The 22,567-nt window shown below is 40.8% G+C and overlaps 2 protein-coding genes across 2 annotated transcripts; one reads left to right on the top strand and one right to left on the bottom strand.

Annotated features, from left to right (window-relative positions):
* Positions 1-3,734: 3,734 nt before the first annotated feature.
* Positions 3,735-9,388, top strand: LOC115819469 (uncharacterized). Its single transcript, XM_030782981.1, has 4 exons — positions 3,735-3,793; positions 6,085-6,919; positions 8,965-9,003; positions 9,215-9,388. Exons 1-4 carry the CDS (start codon positions 3,735-3,737, stop codon positions 9,386-9,388), a joined length of 1,107 nt encoding a protein of 368 aa, XP_030638841.1.
* A 1,208-nt stretch (positions 9,389-10,596) lies between these two features.
* aoc2 (amine oxidase copper containing 2) lies at positions 10,597-22,142 on the bottom strand. The gene is made up of 4 exons (XM_030782163.1): positions 20,522-22,142; positions 13,300-13,585; positions 11,950-12,082; positions 10,597-11,833 (listed from the first exon to the last, which is right to left on the bottom strand). Exons 1-4 carry the CDS (start codon positions 22,086-22,088, stop codon positions 11,549-11,551), a joined length of 2,271 nt encoding a protein of 756 aa, XP_030638023.1. The 5' UTR covers positions 22,089-22,142; the 3' UTR covers positions 10,597-11,548.
* Between the last annotated feature and the right edge of the window lie 425 nt (positions 22,143-22,567).

Here is a 22,567-nt window from a genome sequence, read left to right as displayed (position 1 = left end):
CTGCTGAGGGCGAGGTAACCTGTTCAGCAGGCGCTTCACATTGGAGCCACTGTGGAGTTCTTCAACGCCGTCATCTTTCAGGGCTTTGAGCATTCCCACTATAGCTTGCACACGAAGAGAAAACTCGTCAAAGGCTCGTTCATCTCCAGCACGGATGGGTGGTAGGTTCTCAAGGGTCTCTATTTCTTTAAGCACGAACTGATAGGGTCGTCCATACCTTCTGTCTAGTGCTCGCAAGGCGTTGGTGTAGGGCATGGATGACTCTGCATGTGCCAGGACAAGTCTGTGGGCGTTAGGAACCTTCACGTGCTTGAGAAGGAGAGAGTACTTGTACCTCTCTGACAGGCTGGGATGGAGAAGATTACTCAGAGCCATTCGGAGCTCCACATATTGTGCCCTTTCTTCTTCAGTGAAGTCAGGAAAGGTGGGTCCCTCTACCATTGGAAACCAGTAAGGTGGAAAGTGGGCGGATGGATAGGGTAGGGTGTTAACATGAGGCTGGGAGAAGGCTACTGGATCTGGTGGCCAGTGACTGCCACCGACTGGAACAGGAGCTGCGGGTGCAGCGGGATATGCTTGGTGTGGTGGCACTGACCTAGGTGCGGACGTAGACTGACTGTGGGGCTCTGGGGCCACTGAAGGCTGGAAGGGAGATGGCTCTAGTGGGCTCTGCTTCGGCACAGGGGTTGGAGGCAATGGCCGCATCAGGAAATGGGCTTCACCATGTTGTTGGATTCTCTCCGACAATGGGGTGCAGCATGGCGATGCATAGCGATGGTCGGAGAGGATAGGATCTCTGCTCAGAGGAGGTGGCGACAGGAGATGCGGGCCACTCAGGTGGGTCTTCCTCAGTTCCTGAGACAGCTCTTCAATGAGTGAGGTTGGAAGCTTAGGGGACTGCTGCCAGGGAGGAAGGTTTGAGGAGGCACCACGTGGACTTACATCAGGTTTCGGCTGTTCCCTCTCCTCTGATTTCAGGATCTGGGCCCGAGGTGTCTGATGGCGTGATGATGCTCTGGAGGACTGAGTGGATGCCCTTGGGGTACTTTGTAGCAGGACGCGCTCCAAGAGTTCTGTCTGGCGTCTAGCAGTCTCACTCTGCTGTCTTGTGATCTCCACTATCTGCTGCATGAGGTCGTCAGGTGAACCTGCTGCCCCTTGTGGGGGTTTGGGACTGAAGGGGGTGGATGTACCTATTGCAGGTTCTCTGCGCCGAACTGACTGCATGGCTGGCGTACCGGCGTAGTTAACGAGGTAGTCATCAAGGTACACCGGCCTTTGGGTTGCTCTGCGCGGGCGCTGGCAGGATGCAGGTGGAGAGCTGAAGGAGCTGTGCCCTGGGGTTGCCATGGTAACGGCCCAATCCGGCTCGAAGGACCAATTTTGTGGTGGAGGGTGTGTACTGGTTCAAGGGTGGGGGTTGGCCGTCGCCACGGAGTGTCGGTCAGAACACAGGGAAACAGGGCACATCTGATCCTTTAAACTCGTTTAATGGGTATTGGCATAGTCTTGACCACTTTGCAGGTTTGGAGGTATTTGTGGGTATGTGTATATGGGTGTGTGTGGTCTGAACAAAAGGCAGATATACATAATATTAGTTATACAGCATTATACAATTATAACTTTGTCACTATACAGACACATAACACTGGGCAAGCAACACAGCAAACTACACAGGGTTATGATATGTACAATCGTGCAATCAGAAATGGCATAACTGACGTACTTCTATACAAGACGGGGCGCAATACAGTCACACAGCGTAAACTTGCATACTACACACCGGGACATATTTACATTCACGTACAGTAGAGTTTATGCGTATTAATCGTCTCTACGCGTTATAATATTCATTTCTCAACATTACTGATTATGGTGGATGTCTGAAAATATTACTCTAAGCGTAACAACATCTAAACAATTACGCTAACTGAAAACAACTTCGGGGGGCTATCCCCGCTGTACTCGGTAGTAAGTGAGAAGTAACATGGGTAACAACGACACAAGCTTACAGCACACGGTAACAGAGAACTTCGTAAGCAAATCTACTTACTTTAAAGTCATGAACGCACACAGGAAAAGGTGTAACACTTTACTAACTACACACGGGTAACTTAATGGCTTCTCACGATTGCCATTTGGTGTCCTGTTCTAACTTGTTTTCTCCCCTTTCGTCTTGCTGTTGTACGCTGTGCTCTGATTGGCTGATCATCCGTATGGCTTTGCATGGACAGGGAAGGGGCCGCCCTCAGTTAAAGGGGCCGCCCTCCTTTACAAGCTTCATTGCAGAATTTGTTTGGTGGTGACAGACGAATGGTTTCAAGAATAAAAAACTGGTCTTAAGATCATCTGTGCCATGTTTGGGGAAGATTGGACAAACTTTGTGGCCTGTGAAAATTTTTTAAACTTTTCCATAATATCCAATATGGTGGCCACAATTATTAGACTGACATGACAAGTTGCCATGTCTCAGCCTTGGGACCTCTCATGGTATCACCTGACATCTGAATCAGTCATTTAAGGAATATGCATCTACAGTTATTAGCCAAAACACATCTTTACTTATTATAGCACCCCGCAGTGGTCAAATGACAGAGAATTTTTTGTGCCCCCTCAGAATAGGTCCCAATCCATATACCAAGTCTGGTTTTGATACAACAAACAGTGGTCGAGTTATGACCTCACTTCCTGTTTTGCAACTTTGCTGTCAAATACAATTGCAGAACAGGAAATGACAACATAGCAACAGACCTCAGCATCAAAAAAGGCATGACTTCAAATAACAATCATGATTTTAGACCATGGATATGAAGAGTAATGAGCAAAAACAGTTTTTTTTTTTTTTTAGTATAGCGCTCCCAAGTGGTAAAATGGGGCAATTTGTTTTGGACTCCATTTGGACGCAGTCTTGAGTCAGCGCAGCAAGTTTGGTGTCAATACGTCAAAGCATTGCTGAAATACAAGCTCCCTTACTGTTTGGCAACTTTGCCACCAATTTCGATTGGCAATGACGGATGAATGCTTTTAAAAATCAAAAATCCTTTGGATAACTTTTATGAGGGTTGGTCTGAACATTGTCTGTGCCATATTTGAAGAAGATTAGACACAGTTTGTCTGAGGAGTAGCAAAAAATCACTTTTTCTTAAAATCCAATATGGCAGAAAATCCAGTGTGGGGGATAATGACCTCATGATTGCATTGAACTTGCCTTGACCTAAGGAATCCAACATGATTCCTTGGCACGTCATGTTCTCTAGAGTCAGGAGTAACAAAAAAAGTCTGACCAAGATAGCGGTAAGCTATATGTAGCATGACAATATGTATATGGTTAAAAGATGTATAGGCAAGAGTTTGTGTCTATATCAACGAACGTAGTCGGACCCAGAGCAATAGAAAAAACTCTCGGCTCTGGCTAGTGCTAATAGACCACTGCAGACCTTCATTTAAACACTCACTTAAACTTTTAAGCTAGGTGACAGGCTTACTATTTTCATGAATTTTGCCCCCAGAGCGAATACTTTTAGGGCAAAATTTGTGAGGTGTTTTGCTGTGTGGAAGCCTAGGGTAAAAGTAAATTTATGAAAAGCAAGCAGATACGTTCTGTCCGACATTATTTTTTCCCCACGGAAATTACCCAAACTTTCGCTACGTAGCGTTCGGTTCCCAAACCAGTGGAAATGCAAGCTGGTTCTCAAAAGGCACCAAGGCAGCACTGGCTCTGCACTGGCACCGGCATGGGCACCAGCACCAGCACCGTCCTAGTGGAAAAGAGCTACAAGGATACAATTCAAAAGTTATGTGCATAAATCTGCATAAATCATAAACTTTGACCCATTTGTGGTGCTAGAGTGCTCAAGCTGCAGACATGAAACTTGGTGAGGAGAATCAGGGGACTGTCCCCAATCAGTGTGCTCAATTTCACAACTTTTTACCATACAGTTCTAGGGGCTGCCATAGACACCCTAGCCAGAAGAACAAAAAGAAAAAGAAAAAGATTAAGGAGAAAAGGTAGAAACACAATGGGTGCCTATGCAGCTTACGCTGCTTTGCCCCCAAAACCAAAACCCCATAAATTACCAAAAAAGGCTTAGGTGGTAAAATTATCATATTTCCACAGCATTATTTACATCAGTACAACAACATACGGTTTATGCTCACCACTCTGTTGCTATTAATTTCACTTTTTAACAGAAATACCATACCGATGGTGTTCTAACTCACATGGATTTTGGTCACTGTAGGACTATGTGTGTTAATGGCCCATTATTTGTATTCAAGAACATCATTGCCAAAACTCTTTCTTTCCCATTTCCTATGTGTCATTTCATTATTTCTATGACTTATTTCACATAACAGCTTGTTTTAACGGTAGCCTATTTTAAATTGTCTTGCATGGTAACAATGATATATTTTTTGAGATTACAGTAAGAGTGTAATTTCTGTACATCCATTTTTGTGTGTTCAGTTGTTGTATGTCAGGAGGAGTACACCAACGTAAAGCTATGAATAAGATGCTTCTGCCCCTGTTAGCCTGGAGTAACATTAACTACTAACCGTTAGCTAATCAGAGTAGCTCCACCTGAGAACACTTTTATGTATAGGCCTATTAACATATTCATATTAGTTTGGGGGATCAGTTACAAGCACAAGGAAAAACATATGTAAATAGCTATGTAAAATTCCTAAATTTCACAATGTAATTACATGTGTTTTATTTTTGTTTGCTGGTGGTTAAGTGAGTGAGGCATTTAGTTTGTGTTTTTGAGGTTTTGGCAGTCGCCCATGCACTGAAAGATGACGTGTAAATTCTGTTTGGTTTTATCTGGCATGATGCCTGGACCGTCATATTTTGCTATGTGTTTATTAGTTGTAGAACTGTTGCTGAGCTCTGCGTCCATCTGGATTGTAACAGTGAGAATAAGTTTATGCTGAGGACAGTGTTATGCTGATGTTGATAACAGACTGGAGGGGAGATTGTGCCGGGCTGTTTCATTTTACTAATTACTGTGATAAATGATGACTAAGATGTTTTTCATCACGTTATTTCTTTGGTAAATGAATACAAACAACATACCATCAACTTTTCTGTACGCACACACACACACATATACAAATACACACACACACTGGAACAGGACTGTTTCTGCTCTTCATGTTTAAAATGAGGGCAAAGATCACGTAGTACTGTTTATACACAGTCAGAGAGAAGATAATGTTACCCATGCTCCAGAGCACTCACTTTGAGATGTTTTCTCATTGTGTGGCCTGTATTTTGTGTTTCCGGTTTCCGGTTTGTTCCTGTGCGACTCTGCTGCTGCTCTTCGAGTGAACTGCCTAATTTAAATACCAACGCCTAATTTAATACCAATCAAATCTCCGACTAAGGTACGTGAAACACTCACTATGGCAAATACTCAGCTTGTTCAGTGTCTCGAGTGCAGGATGTTTAGCCATTCTTCCTCCGTCATTAATAATAGCTCTGTTTGTGCTAAATGTACATTAGTTAGCTCCCTGACGGAAGAGATTGTAGCATTAGAGATACGCATCCAGATGCTAGAGAGGCTTAGTGAGAGTGAGAAAAGCTTAGTTCCTGTAAAGGAAAATCTGGATGGCTCAGGAAGAGTTAACAACTCCCCGACTCCGGCACTAGAGCCTTCACAGCAGGGCGAATGGGTGACGACTCGGCAGCATAAGTGCAAAGCCAAAGCTAACGCTAAGGCTAGCCCACGAGAGAAACACCCCTCCCCGCTTCACGTGTCAAACAGGTTCGCCCTCCTCAGTGAAACACCCGCTGAGAAACCTGAAAGAGCTCTGGTTATAGGAGATTCCATTCTACGGCACGTGAAATTAGCTAGACCTTTAGGGGCACCAGCAGCCTTAGTTAGCTGTATACCGGGAGCCAGGGCGCCGGACATAGCAAGTGTCTCCTTGCTTGTGTTGCTTGACCTCAGTGCAGCCTTTGACACCATGGATCATACTATTCTCCTTGATAGACTAAAAAATGTTGTTGGAGTTAAGGGAACGGCCCTCTTATGGCTTAGGTCCTACTTGACTGATCATTATCAGTTTGTATTACGGTATTAGCTTCCACTGCTATGCTGATGACACACAGTTGTATGTCTCAGCGAAGCCAGACGAGAGACACCAGCTTAACAAAATTGAGGAATGTCTAAAGGATATTAGACACTGGATGCTTACTAATTTCCTCTCACTTAACTCTGAAAAGACAGAAGTACTTGTACTAGGAACACGTGCAGCTAGGAGCAAGCTTTCCGATCGCATAGTAACTCTGGATGGCCTTTCTTTTTCATCATGTGCAGCAGTAAAAGACCTTGGTGTAATTATTGACTCCAGTCTTTCAATTGAAGCTCATGTAGATAACATTACCAGGTTAGCCTTCTTTCATGTTAGAAATATTAACAGGATAAGAAATGCATTGTCATTTAAAGATGCTGAAAAGTTGGTTCATGCTTTCATTACCTCTAGGTTAGACTATTGTAATGCCTTACTGTCTGGATGTTCTAATAGGTGTATAAATAAGCTGCAGTTAGTTCAGAATGCAGCAGCCAGAGTTCTTACTAGAACCAAAAGATATGACCACATCACTCCTATCTTATCCACGCTGCACTGGCTCCCAGTCAAATCTCGTATTGATTATAAAATCTTACTATTAAACTATAGAGCGCTAAATGGTCTTGCGCCACAGTACCTGCGCGAACTCCTGGTCTTTTATGATCCACCACGCCTACTTAGATCAAAAGGTGCAGGGCATTTGTTGGTACCTCGAGTTGTGACAGCTACAGCAGGGGGCAGAGCCTTCTCTTACAGAGCCCCACAGTTATGGAACAGCCTCCCAATTAATGTTCGAGACTCAGTCTCTATGTTTAAGTCAAGGCTGAAAACTTATCTGTTTAGCCAAGCCTTTTGCTAACAGCTCTTTACTAGGTAAAGGAGCAGATTTGGAGGGTTCTCGGGCATAGAATGTTTGGTGAACTGGGATGTTTGGATGCTGTCGCCCCCCCCACTCTAACATGTTCACTCAGGTTTGTTGACGGTGGAGTGGGTGGCCGCCTTGTGTCCCAGAGTGCCATCATGTCCGTATTACCTTCTAGCCCTCCCTTTTAACTATGCTGTAATAGCTAGTCTTGCTAGAGTCCCTGCCTGCACTCGGCACACAATGTATATTTTCCCTTAAACATTATGTGGAAATGAACATCTAACAATGTCTCTCTCTCTCTTTCTTTCTCTCTCTATCTCTCTGTCGAGCTACACATGCTACTCACCACACATGCTACTCCTGAGATACCAGTGATCCTGACTCTTCCTGCCCTGTGGACTGATCCATCCTGGTGTTATCATCTTTCATCCCCCTGTCAGCATCGCCATCCCCTTTGTTCATGCTCCAATTTACTTGCAGTTGTAACTGCCCGCTGGGTCGGCACCTATTGCACACCTGTCTGGCCCAGGATTTCTCCCATTTTCCCATTTCCCTTTTGGGTTTTTGGGGAGTTTTTTCTTGCCCGCCATGAGGATTAAGTCAGGGGCTGCCGTCCTGTTTTGATTTTGACTGTTGTGGCCTGCAAAGCCCTTTGAGACTGTAAATGGTGATATTGGGCTCTAAATAAACTTCAAACTTGAATCTTGACTTCAGGACATCCAAAGATTGAGTGTGTGTGTGTGTCCATGCATATGCAATCATTTCACATATTTGCTTGTGGAGAGTCTGGTTTGTGTATACATGGAAATATAAAGAAACAACAGTGTCCACTTCAGAGATGCTGCTGTGTTCTATCAGCTCCACATCCTTAAGGGAGATGTACCACTTGAACATGGCTCCAGACAGACTACAAACACAGCATGGACTTTGTCACTACAGAGAGCCCTTGTGTGCTGAAACAGACTTTTTGTCACTGAGTTATTATTTTTCTGTGAGCATAATCCAATGATGCTTTTAAAAGCATTCCAGTGATGTATGAGTCTCCAAGTGACACACGTGATCCTCAGGAGATGGAGAAGCCTTGTTAAATTACCACATAATACAGTTTTTCTCGATTGCTTAAACACAAAAACTGGTTCCTTCAGCACAAAAAGCCATACCTTTACATCATTCCTAAAAACACACACACATTTCCCATAACTGTAAACACTATTCATCGTTTCCACACATTTTTCAATATTCAAAACTCTTTCTCTAAAAATACAAAATACTTATTTTGTGGCCAAATAAATCATTCATTGCACTATATGTTCATTCAGCAAACACAGGCTCTCAATATAATTAACTCAAGTCATCACAATCTAAACTCAGAGCACAACTTTCTCCAGGTGCGAACACTAAGCCTCAAAATTGTTAACCCACTAATCAGAATTGCAGGGTCAATAAATAGGGCCTAGAGGCATGTGCTTTGGAACAATGGATCCTAACCATCATGAAGTGGCGGCACAGGCACAGGCACAGGCACGTAATCTCAGATGAAATCCATGCCATCCTGGTTCATCATGTGCTTGTACATGGGAGAACTATGCGAGAAGCTGGGCAGCTAGTGCAACCGAATCTAAGCCGTTACACAGTTGCATCCATTGTCCATACTTTTAGAAGGGAAAATGGGTAATTTGCCTTGTTACTGTCATACAGATAATGTTGTTGTGCATATAGACTGAATTTCTACTTTGTTCTCAGTGTAGTTTTTACCACAGTAATGGATGACCATAGATCAGTAATGTTCAAATTTCATTTTTGCAGAACTGAAAGGCAACAATGTGCTGGGGATAGGAATTGACTACTGATAGATGAGCAAGAAACTGCAGTTGTCATTGCTAATAATGCCATAAGGTTGCGGGAAATTCAGAGGTGCGTAATTGAAGACCAAGTGGTGTTTCGGGGTGTTGATGGCATCAGTATATCCACTATTTATTGTATCCCTCAGCGTAACATGCTATGGACAAAACTGTGCCTTTTGACAGGTACTCGGAGTGAAGGACCAGTGTTTCCAGTATGTACAGGTAAGTACAGTTCAACTTTTTGGGTAATTTCTGCTGGTCCAGTCAATGACTCTCCACTCTACCAGTTGTGCTGTGTAATACATGTGCTTTGCTACAGTAAACTTTGTGGTTCTTTACATTAGGCATGGCATACCTCTCATTTCAGTATAGTCAGTGTAGTAGGCCTATGTGTATTTGCATCACTATCTACGTTTCTATTTCACTTCTGTAGAGAATCTTTGAACTTGATGCAATGTGTCAGCCCCGTGAGTACATCCTTGTTGATGAGGCAGGGTTTAACCTCACAACAAGGCGCAGAAGGGGACAGAACATCATTGGTCACTGTGCTGTAGTGGAAGTTCCTGACCAGAGAGGAGGCAACGTGACTGTGTGCTGCAATCAGTAATTAAGGGGTCCTCCACTGCCATGCTACTTTGGGTCCATATAACGCACATCTGTTTGTATTCCTAGGTCAACTTTACCAATGACTTCAACAGGAAGGGGAACCAGGGCAACCATAGCAGTCCCAGTACATGGGATAACATTAGTTTCCATCGGGCTGCTCTGGTTCAAACCTGGTTCAATGACCACCCCACATTCTCAACTTTTTACCTGCATATTCCCTGTTCCTCAGTGCAATAGAGAAATTTTTCTCCACATAGCGGTGGAGGGTTTGACAGAAGCCCCTGTACAAGAGGGAAAAACTCTTGATTTCCATGGAGGAGGTCTGTGGGGATGTGCCCACAGAAGCCATCAAAGCCTGGATTAGACATATCAGGGCATATTTCCCATGTTGCCTAGCCAGGGAAGACATCTTTTGTGATGTGGATGAAATTTTGTGGCTGGATCTGGACCAGAGAAGAGATGATGCAGAATAGTTGTAATTAGATTTACAGAATTGTTTGTGTATATATGAATATTTTTTGAATTTCTATTTTTTTCCCCCAAAATTGTACTGTACCTACCCTATGTACCACTGTTTATTCCATATGGTTTTCTGAAAATAAAGGGTTGGAAAATTATCTTCTCTTCATAGTAACTTTGTTAGAGTGACATTGCAAAGGCGTTGTATAGTATCATTTTTGAATCTCTTTATTTACGGGGGATCTGTATGTCAAAGTGATGTTCAAAATGCAGATTCCCAAAATACTGATTTCAGAAGAACAATAACATTTTGGTAGGAGTGTTGAGTTGATCCCTCTAGTGTCTAAGAGGTATAGTCATGTAGTATGTGTTTTTGATTGCTTGTGTGTCATCTGAGGGTAAAGTTTGATTTTGACTGGAAAGTTAGTTGGTTGTACAGATGACTGTGTGTAGTTTTGAGAAAATGGTGAATGGTTTCAGAAAATGTGTCTTAGAAATTGGGAAACTGTAAACATAATGGATAGCAATAGTAATCAGTATTTTCATAAAATTAGCTTGAGGTTACACTATAAACTACCCGTTTTTCCAGATCCCAGCTCTGAATTTTCATTTGACTCAGGGTTTGGTGGTGGTTCTGTCTCTGTCTCTCTCTCTCCCCATCAAAAGCTGGTTCTATTACTCTTTATTTCCTAAGGCATACTTAGACCCTGATACCAGTTGTTTTTCAAAGATTACAAAACCATTCACTAGTGCACACAAACCTTTATTTTCTTTCAGAATAATTATTGTGCAGTCTGTATCGTGTAAAAACAGTGCAGTTAAGTTAATACAGAGGCAATGGCTTGACATCATGCCAAATTGTAATTTGAATCGCTGTGATACTTAAGCGTGAATTTCACTAATTTCACATTTATAACAAATGCATAAAACAAGATTGTAAAGTTAATCACATAGCTTACAATACAAACCATCTAAAACCTGCAGATACATGAAATGGCATGTCTGGTACTTACACACACTTAAAAATTATGGAAGAAATATACTTTTAAAAAATCAAATTCTATCTTCAAAAGAATCACAAGAAATAGATTATAGTATTTTGCAATTCATTTGGGACAAAAATTCACCAGTGTCAAATTAACACTAAGAGTGTACATGTAAGCACGTATATACACTCATTTGTTCTGATTTATCAAAGGTATAAATTGTTTTGTTCACTTTTACCAAGGGTGTGAATAGTTTCATTCAGTTTTTGTCAAAGGTACAAATAGTTTTTGGTAAGGCTGTCAAAGTTAACGTGTTAATAATGAGTTAATGCTTTCATGCGTTAACTTTGTCTTTGACTAATAGTCAAAGTGAAAGTTAATGCGTTAACGTGTTAATAACTGTCAACATTAACACAGTTATATTTTGGTGTTGTTGTATTTGTATTAAATACATGAATAGTTTTGTTCAGCTTTATCAAAGATATAGATTTTGGAAAAGTTTTGTTTTATTTCACGGAGCATTTAGGATGCTTATGGTCTGTGTTTATTTTACTGTCAATACATGAATTAAGACACAGTGCTACTGACAAAATAATTTTTTTTAAGTATTAGTTTAATAAACCTCATCCATATGTAAAGAGATCTTATGTACGTAAATAATGTCACTCAGTTTGCATTGTCCTAAGGATCTTCACAGACTCTCTTCTTACTATCCTTTACTCTTCAAACTTCATGACCTCATCAAAGCCATTGAAGGTAAACTGCTCTGCAGTAGGAGTGCACATGTGTGACTGCAGACAGGCCAACCTGTTGTATTGGCAGTCTGTCTCTGATCCAGGCTGGATATACACACCATCTGGAGAGCTAATTGATGGGTCCTCATCAAAATAGTTGTGTGGCCTCAAGATGACGCCACCCCCGTTGCCCACAGTAACTGTATTAGGGATGTCCTCTGCATGGGGAATGTGAAGGAAACCTGTGGTTACCCAGGCAACCAGGTCCTGAGAGAAAAAGGGACAATGATTACAACATCAAATCTAGGTGTGCTGTGTAGGCGTTCTGTAAAGTTTTGTATCTGTTCTGTTCTCTACCTGTACAAAAGATAAATAACAAACACCTCGTTTTCAATTCTCTCATTGTCTTCAATGAATTTACTGAAGTCAACTGCTGGATTCCAAATGTCGTTCTGACTAAACAGGCTGCTGCTGGTCTGTTCCTCATCTTTATACTTGGTAATGGCCAGTTTGTACCTGGGACAGACAGACAGAGAGACACAGCATTACGTAAGAGTCATCTGACCCTCATATGTTTTAGGCTCTATTTTCACCTAACCCATCTAGCCTACGATGGCTATTTGTTTGAGATGTAATACAAAGTTCATCAGTGACATAAAAATGACTTGGGTTTTTCAGGGAACAGACAGCATGAAAAGTTTTCTCTTTCATAGAAATCTTTTTTGATTAAGTGGTTTGTTTAGATCGAAAGCAAACAAGTGAATGGGTTTTATTTCATCAAAATCCAACATAAATAATTGGAATAGAACACGTTAATGTATATGACAGCTTTCATCCAGTCATTGTGTTCAAATGTTTATGAGTGTAATCTGAAAACCTGAAGGTCACTTCACTTCTGTGTGTGTATGTGTGTGTGTGTGTGTGTCCTGGATAGTCTGCCCAGTTTCATACTGCTGTGGTGTCCCTTACTTGGGACCATCAGTAGGCCAAATAGTATCCCTGCAGTTTCAATGCTCATTAATACACTGTAACTCAGAAACTCAGAAAAGAAAAATGTTGAATTACATATTGGTTTACAACCAAGATGTTCTGTATTTTCAAATAAGAGATGTCATCTGTGTATTCTTTTCAGGGATGGAACTATCCCTTTAAATATTAACATAATTGTATTTTCATAATAAGAAGCACTACCAAAAGCGTAATCTGGTCCCTGCTAAAGCAGATGAAAAAGATGACAGTATGAAGTTTTTAATGTAAGTCCTGACAAAGACAGATTACATGATTAGAAAGGACTTTTTTTTTTTTTTTACAGGAAAAATAATAATAACATCTGCTATCACAAATGGGCCATTGTCAGTGGCAACAGTGTGTGCAGTGTTTTATTAGCCTGTCTTTGTGTGCATGTGTGTGTGAGAGAGAGAAAGAGTGTGTGTGTGTGTGTGTGTGTGTGTGGTTGTGTGAGTGTGAGAGAGTCAGTGTGTGCAGTGTAGATGTGGATGTGTAGTGTGTGTGTGAGTCAGTGTGTATGTGGGTGCATAGAGTGTGGGAGTCAGTGTGTGTGGTGTGTATGTGGGTGCATAGAGTGTGTGAGTCAGTGTGCATGGTGTGTATGTGGGTGTGTAGTGTGAGTGTGAGTCAGTGTGAGTCAGTGTGCTTGGTGTGTATGTGGGTGTATAGTGTGAGTGTGAGTCAGTGTGTGTGTGGTGTGTATGACTATGACAGACCGTCCTCACCGTGCCCAGGACATCGACCTCTCCTCAGGTTCACTCTCTGGTAGATGGTCTCCAGCAAACGTCACCACTTGCAGTCTGTACGAGCGCTGGTGGCCCCAGCGATTGGTCTGATTACTGGACACGTGGAAATAGCGAGGTGTCTTCATTCCATAGCGCATAGCTGCCTGTTTCTCCGTTTTCAGCTGCTGCTCCACAAGCTGGGGAACCTTAGCTTTGCGCTCAGGCATCCACGGCAGAAACACCTCCTCATACCTCATGTCCTTGGTCTGGAACACATTCTTCACACCTTTGGATCAGGTTTAAGAATAAGACTACTGAGACTCATTTCTATAGGCTTGACATTTCCTACAACAGTGTATCCTCATGGAGCAGTCACAGTGCATAGGAATGATGGAACAAAGTGTATTGGAATGATGGAACGGTGTGTATTATATTGGAGTAACCACACATTGTTTTGGGGGGGGGGGGGGGGGGTGTCCCTCCCAATACTGAGAAAATACAACACCACCCCCCACCCCCCAAGTATACGGTGGAAAGGGTAGTTGGTTGTTAAATATGTCCCACTTTTATGAACCATGTCAACGGGTCTGTCTCTTGTTATTTCCTATTTATTTTCAATTTATTTGCATTTGTTAAGGAAAACATTCCCACCCCCTTCCCCCTTGTACCCTTGGTTGCGCCCATGGTCAGGTAGCACACACAACGTAGCACATCATTCTGTGCTGTGATGATAATCTACCAGGTTTTTTTAATGAGGTAAGTCAGTGGAGGTGAACTACAAATATAGAATATTAGGGCTACACTGAGGGGGAAAATCTGAGATTTCGAGCAAAAGGTCGTAATTTTACACGGGAAAAGTCATAATATTACGGGAATAAAGTCGTAATTTTAGGCTACATGTTATCTTAGACGGGAAATATCAGAAGAGCAGCCTGCCACCTGCGTTAAAATGAGGAACGTGAAGCATCTTGTGAAGTTAAACATCAGTATAGGTTTCACAGATAACGAAATACTTAATCTTTTGGCACATCAGCACCACATTATCATGAGCAGTATCAGAACAGCAGTTGCCAGAAGCAGAATCAGGCTGCCATTGACTATCCTCTTGTCCGTTTTATTGGTTGCTGGTAATATATTTTCCTAAAAATTATGTTACGAAATTTTACAATTTTATTCTCAGAATATTATGATTTTTTTCTCGTAAAAAAAATCTTGTTGAATTCCTCTTGAAACATGACTTTTTTCTCAGTTATGACTTTATTCTTATTCTTATCTTTTTCTTGAAATCTCAGATACTGTTTTCGTCAATGCGGCCTTAATACTCTGTCGTAGTGAACAAATGGAGGAAGTAACGGCTAAAAAGTGGAGGAAGTAAGATCGGCAGCCCGACATACAAGTTTTGTTTTTTGTTTTTTTCTCAGACAGATACTTAAACAGATAATATTAACTTAGTAAATAAGGCAATAGCTAACGTTTCAGGTAACTGTTACTACTGTACTGTACATGCAATCACAGAAAATCACAGACTATTCCTTTAAATGTGAATTCAAACAGTCAATGTAGTCCTCAAAATTATGTTCTAAATGTGCGAATTTCCAAATTTTCATACATAAATACCAAGTACCATAGAATTGTGGGATTGTGGGGAATGCACTTCAAAAAATGGGAGGGGGGGCTCTCATTTGGATCCCCCCCGACCTATTAGAGATGCACCTATTAGAGATGCACTCGACAAATGCATGGACTGCACTAGCAAAATACATGGACTGCACTTTTGTTCTATTTAAACTGCACAGTTTGGTAAACAGTCTCTCCTTTCCTGTAACTGTAAAAACATGTCTTTCCTCCTCATTACTCCAAAACCCTAAACCCTAAACTCGCCCTCTCTTCCACACCATATGAACTAACCATCCTCATTACTACAAAACTCATCCTAAACTTGCCCTCTCTTCCACACCATACGAGCTATCCATCCTCCTTACATATCTCCCAAACAACTGTTATTCAACAGTTAACCTCTTGCTGTAAATGTTACTTTTTCTATACCTTTGACATATGTATTATAGCAACATAATGACTCTGTGACTCTTTCTTTTCACTCGTTCTATCCATTCTCTCTGTCCTTATTCCATCCTTCAGCTACTCTTCAATCTTTCAGTTCACACTTTTGATCACTATACTGCATGTGCTCAAGCTAATATAAACTGAATATACTATGTACTCATGTCTTAGGAGCTACCCCTCTTCTGTCCCTTCCTCATTTATCTGTCCCATTCTCACTAACACCTGCATATATTTTTAGGTCTCTGAAATGTTCATGCTACAGACATCAAAAGTGCAGGTGACATCTAGGTTAGGCTAAATTCCTGCTGGTCCTCTGTTTTATCTTTGTATCTTTTTCCCTTTGATGCACTCTAGTTAATTCTCAGAACAACTCCCACTTGTACAGTTTTAAAACTAGAGTCTCCACCTTTGGTAAAAATTCTGACTTTGCTGTTCTAATATTAATAGTTAAAAAAAGATTTAATTAATGGTTGAAAATGAATGTTCAGCCATCTAAGTGATTATAACCATGACCCAACCTAAGTACCAGAATCCAGCCCCAGTGCAGTGAGCATGAATAACTATGAATAATGAGTCAACACTCTGAAAACTGGATTTAGAAATTATTCAACTTGACAGCGTCTGTATATAGAAATAAATAGCATTAAACACTGTAAATTCAGTTCTCTTGGTTAACCAAAGTCCTGATAGACTGCATTCAGTTATTCTCAGAAATAATTTCCCATGCCATGTGACCAAAGCTCCTACAGAGTTCCTACAAAGTGACAAAGACTTCAGGTTAATGGAAAACAACACAGACTTAAAAAAAACTTTAAGCAGCAAAGCAGCAAAGTATCGATTCTTTATACTATTCAAACCTAGCCAGTGCTGCTATCCCAGTACTGTTATCCCAGTACTGTTATCCCAGTACTGTTATTTCAGTACTGCTATCCTTGGGTGGGACACTCTCGGTGCGAGGAGCTTGCAAAGGATAATTTAGTTTGAACATTTTACTAAAATTTCCTATAATCTTGTAATTAACTGAGAAATGACAATAATATTCATCCAGCTGCTTCCACAACATGTTGTGCTTTTTAAAGATATTAAACATGTTTACTCTGGTGTTAAGGATGAGTCTGAAGTGTTTAAGTATACTGGTAACTGGCTAGTGATCGTTTGAGTCTTTTCGCACATTTACTGTTATGTGGTTCATTTGTGGCTAGTACACCACATTATTTGACAATGTTACACTGGTTAATTTAGTTTTTGTGCTCAGTTTACCACAGGGTGATAAAAGTTAAGATAAATTTACTTCACTGGTTGCTGAATATTGGTGGCCTTAGCTAATTCATTCTTGGTGCCACAGTTGTCCATTTAGGATTTATGCTGAACAATGGAACGGAGAAATAAGGCAGAGAGAGAGAGACAGAGAGAGAGAGCACAATAGAAAGTAATAGATTGAAATCAAAGTCCAAGTAAAAAGGCATTTCTTCTGTAATCACTGGTCCACACAGCTAATAGCTCATTTCTCTCTTTTCTTTTTCATCCTTTGACTTCCTTAGATCTGTTCATTCCATATTCACCTGCAATTTGCAGGACAGAACCATAAAATGAGTTGATAAGCTTAAGGCTTTAGCTTGTCACATTATTCCTTATTCCCACCAGTCTCAACAGAACTCGTGTTACTCCTACAACTATGCCCACCCAATCTGCATATGCCAAATTCGACTGCTGGTGCTTTCATGTTTATAGCATGACTCCTTTTGCATCATTTTTTTCTATTTTTCCAAAATGCATACAGTCCTTATGCTACTAAGTGTATGCAATTACCCCCCCTTTTAAAAGTAATGTTGATTTATGTAACATAATGGAACAGCCAATGAAGACTATTCAGACTTGCATCCATTTGTTTTTGATGTAAATATTACCATCAAGTTCTTGTAACTGAAAACAGTTTGTTTATTTAACAACATTACAAAAATGTAGTAAGGCTGCATTGTGGTGTTTTCCTTTGCAACCACTGGACTATAGTACTCTTTTAAAATGGCATAGGAATGTCCAGAAGAGTTTGTGCTAGCATGTACTATAAATGTCCCTTCAGAAACATTTTGAAAACATTTCAACAATCTTTTCACAACTTTTCTGCAATCTTACAAATATTATGCATCAACTTACTTTCTCACAGGGCTGTTTCAGAGGTATATCTTCAAAACAACCAGGCAGTTCTGCTAAGACACAGCCTCAAAACATTTTCCTAACCTTTCACAACATTCCAAAAAAATTATGGCAATAATATTTTATACTGCAACAATTTTAGAAACTAACAAGAATGTCCAGAAAAGACTGTGCTAAACACTCTGCCAGACAGACAAAGGGACTGAAAACATTTCAAGGGTGTGTTTCAAATTTTTCCAAAACCCCATAAATACGTCACAACAAGGTCAGGTTGCTGTGCAGCTAAACCTTTGAAAAACAATCTGTGCTTTAACATTTCCTATGACACCTGTCCTTGTAGTTCTACAAATCTAGAATGTTAGATGTAACTGTGTCAAAAGTTATCTTTATTTTATCATAGCACAGGACATCTGTCGTTTTTCTCAAAAAGGTTGTAGTTGGGCAAAGACTCTCTTTGTTTTCCTGCATTAACCATTTTTGGATGACAGACATTAATCATAGCATAGACTTAGAATTACTTAATAACAAACAGCTGAGGAATTAGTGATGTAAAACCTCATCATCACAATAAGTTCAATGAGTGAGTGTGTGTGTGTGTGTGGAAGGGGGGTGGTTCTTAGGTTGGTGGACAAAATATACAGTTTATATCTAAAGCATTATGCCTACTGTTGAAAACTTAAACAGTTTCTGCCTCATCAGTGTCAACAGGCCAAAGAATGCTGTACTACTACTTTTCTTCTTCACCCCTTGTTTATCCTCTCTGTATTTTTAATACTCCCTCTAATCCTAGAATTTTCAAGATGTATCCAAAATGGTGTACTGTGTAAGATTATGTTAAGGAAGATAAACACCAATATACTTCTATTCTTTCCTCTTTCATCCATCCATTCTGTTGGCCTTCTTAACTGCCTTTAGCCTTAGATGGCTGCAAGACAACAAACACAACAAAGCAGAGGTGTGGACTCAAGTCACATGACATGGACTCAACTCAGAATCGAGTCACAATTTTGATGACTTCAGACTCCACTCGACAAAATTAAAAATTACTTGCAACTCGACTTTGACTTTAATACCAGTGACTCTAGACTTCACTAGGACTTCTCTTCTTGACATATCTGACACATTTCATAGGTAAAAATATTAAATTTATTCATCAGAAAAGTGTGCAGCTATTTCCTTATATTCTTGCCAACACGGGATTTCAACGGAGCCTACAATGAACATGTGCACAGTAGAGAAAGAGACACTGGCGCGCAGACAAGAAAATGATACCATGGGTTACTGCATTCGGTTTCAAAGACTACACTGTTGTAAGCAGCAAGCAGATGGCAATATGTAAAACATGCGGGACCAAAATTACAGATGGTGAAACAACAACGTCCAAAGACCGGAAAATTAATTTATAATATAATTTTCCGGCTGCACAAAGACCGGAAAATTAATCTATAAATATAAATATTGTATATATATATATATATATATATATATATATATATATATATATATATGTATGTCTTAGGGATGTCCTGATCCAATCTCAAAGATCGGTATGGGCGATCGAGGCATTTTTTAACTGATCGGTATCGGCTTTATTGAGCACGACCTTGTCAGCTGTCACAGGTGTCGTAAGGAGAGCATAGTTTTGCAGGACTTGGCTAAAATGTCTGCGGTTTGGAAATATTTTAAATTGGGAAAGGAAAGCAGTCCAGCAACCACTTAATGTTTGTAATGCGAGCATTTTGCAAGGCGGTAGGAGCTGCGTTCAATAGGCTACTATCGCTTTGATACGACACCTAAATAATAAACACTCAACGGAATACAGTGAGTTCACTCAGTTGACTCAGGCAGGCTGCTCCGAAGCAACACACGCTGGAGAACATACATTTAAAAGGAGAGAGAAATTTCCTCGAGACAGCGACTAGACCAAAAAGATTACCGAGAGGGTAACTGAATCAATCGTTTGGATGACCAGCCCATCAGTGTGGTAGCGAATACAAAGGGGCTTTCATATTCGGCAAACTGCGGTCAGCGTCCTAGGCGAATGGGTTTTCTTTTAACTTTTGAATTTGAACGTTTGACTACTAACAACAACCATCAAGGTATCAAAATTGAAACACCTAATGCTTTAGCTGTATGCGATGTATGCGAGTTAGCCTAAACTAACGACCACAGAGAGCAATACAGTTGCTTAACTAACGCTAAGAATTGATAACGATAGCATACAGAAAAGAGGCTTTCAGAAGAAGCATCAACGAAACTAACAGTTAGACAAGTTAACCACTTGAGTTACTGTAAGGAGATTAAATAAAATCGAACACTTATTTTCTGGTATAACTCCCATCTGGGCACACATCTCCCTTAGTCCAGCGTCCATGTTTATTCGCCGAAAACTACCTTCTCAGACTGTTTGTGCGTGTTCACAAACGTTCGCAGTGCACTCAAAGAAAATGAAAAACTGTTTGAACATGTTCGCGAATGATTGCCTTTCTGTTGCAACCTTATGTTTTCACTGTCTTTTTTTTAAATAAACATTTTAAAAGATATTCACTATTTGAGTTAATTTAGGACACTGTTACTCTGCAGGCAAAAATGCAAAAACATTAAAGTAGTCGAAGAGTGCACAGTGACTCGTTTAGGACTTGAAACATAAGGTTAAGCACTCAGACTTTACTTTGGACTTGGTAATACCTGCTTGGGACTTCATCGTTAGGACTTGAGACTTACTTGTTACTTGCCAAACAATGACTTTTCCCCACCTCTGCAACAAGGCAACAAATCCAAGGCAGCAAATACAGTCCAGCTCCAGCTACTGTTATTTTATCTGAGTGCTTGAAAGAGCTGGTAGCCTATTGCTACGAATTCCCCAAACCAACTCGAACTTTGTGATTTAGGTTCATTATTACTGCTTTCTAAATGAACTCCTTCAGGACTGTGATAGGCAATTTTTACAAGAGATATGTCTGTAAGTATGAACTGATACTCTCGCGTCATATTTGCCACTTACCTAAAATATCCAGATCAACTTTGAAGTTTATGAAGTGTGTGTGTATATTCCCGATGGTATTTTCTGCGACCTGGTGGCCATATTTTAGACTGCCATCAATTTTGAAGGATGATGATATGTAGCCAGTCGCGTGCACTTTGGCCTCCACTGATCCGCTCTGATAAAATATGAAGTCCCACACGTAGTCATAGTTCCCTATGGCAGTGATGGTGCGGAAAACCAACGCACTGTTGGGCATGCCACCGAAGCTGTTATGGAAAAAGTCAGCAAAATGTCTACGGAGAGGTCGGCCAACATCGTGCTCGAAAACACATATAGAATTCCTAAATCGCTGTGTAACGTTAGTGTCAATGTAGCGATAAGTGTCGATGTAAGTGGCAACATTTGGGCAATCGACACCCCGAACCAGCTCGTGGGCAAAGCGACCTATTCCTATACTTGAATCAAGAAACTTTGTCATTATCATCCCTGGTGTTACCGATCCGTACACAGACATAGCCTCCTGCACACTAAGCTCGTAAGCAATTCTTTCGCCCTTGAAACGGATATCGAATACACGCATGCCAGTGAGTGAGCTAAGGCCGAATGAAAAACACCAGTCAAGGTAAATTACCTGGCTATTACGCACACTGAAGCGTTTACCCTGAGGATAGAACTGATAAGGAGCCAAACCCGTGGGTTTAGTCCGAGGCTTCAAAGAAGCGTAATTTGCAGTATCTTTGTAAGTTATCTTTTTCACTTTACCCAAACCATACATTGTTTTAAATTCATGTACGCTGTCGAAATATTGACCGTTATATAGCAACTTTTTAATGGCCCATCTGGATGAATTAGTGCTTCCATGATCAATTAAGACTTCAAACCCCACAGGATGAATATACATTCCGCTATAATCGCGAAAGAAAGAAATCCAGGTTTGTCTATCCCCAGATTTTACACCTCTCGGCATGCCTTCGAAAATGTGCAGTGTCTTCTTGCCTTGGGTATAGTCAAAACTTTCCTTAAGTATTTGTTCGAGTTCTAGGAATACCTCATAGTGCAAGAAGGTAAAAACTTGCACATATTCTCCAATTGTCACTGGTCGGGCGGTTACAGGTAACATTTTTACGTTGTATTTTTCAAACGTAACATCACGATGCCTCATATTCGGACCAGCAATAGGTCCAACTACATACTCTTTGAGGTAGCCAAGTGAGCCAAAGAAAACCACCACCGTGGCCTCTCTGGAGGGCTTCGGTCCTTTCGTGTCCAAGTAGTGGAGCGCATCAACTTTTTTTGGCAACCGCAGGTCTATGAGAAAAATAAAGTTCCCTGAAGCTTTTGTACTTGCATCTCGTGAAATATTTAAATCTCTTTGTTCCCACATGTAGTCACGAACAGCGCGGTACTCTTCGGGGCTGAGGTCTGCAAACACGAGACTGTGGTCTGTATGGTTGACTACTAGAGAGTCCTGCAGATGAGGTTGGCATTTCTGTATTCTTTTGGAATTTAGACATATTTGCACGATGTTCAGTATAAATGAGGCAAGCACGAGGAGAATAAACAGGTACTTCACAGATGAATACATTGTTTGAGCAACTATACCGTTGTAGCCTTATCCTGGTAACAATCCTGAGAAAGGACATTCAGAAATGGGGAGTTAGGACGAAGCGTCTTGGAATCTATCAAGTTAAGCCACACCCACAAGCATTAGGCTACTCCCTGCTTTTCCGAATTCCCACCCCCAAACAAATCTGTTTTATAATTATTGAGCAAATGTCATCGATGTATCGTGGGCATACACGTCCCATGTAGCTCTGTTATATAGCTGTACGTTGATGATTTTTACTTTTTTTTTTATAAACATGTGTACGGGGAATCTGCATCAGAGCTGTTGACAGTGTTTACTGATCCCATAACCATGTGATTCTGATTAATCCCATCACTCGTTATGAGATATGCGTGTGACAGTGAGGTGAAGTTTCCCGCAAATGGAGTAACGGCTGGTTTTAATAACATTTATGAACCGTCTCATAAATATGTAAACATTACATAGACATGTTGGTT

This window comes from Chanos chanos, chromosome 8 (assembly GCF_902362185.1).
Source record: "Chanos chanos chromosome 8, fChaCha1.1, whole genome shotgun sequence".
NCBI lineage: Eukaryota > Metazoa > Chordata > Actinopteri > Gonorynchiformes > Chanidae > Chanos > Chanos chanos.
The sequence above is the reverse complement of the archived record's forward strand: the minus strand, read 5'-3'. Positions and strand labels throughout refer to the sequence as shown.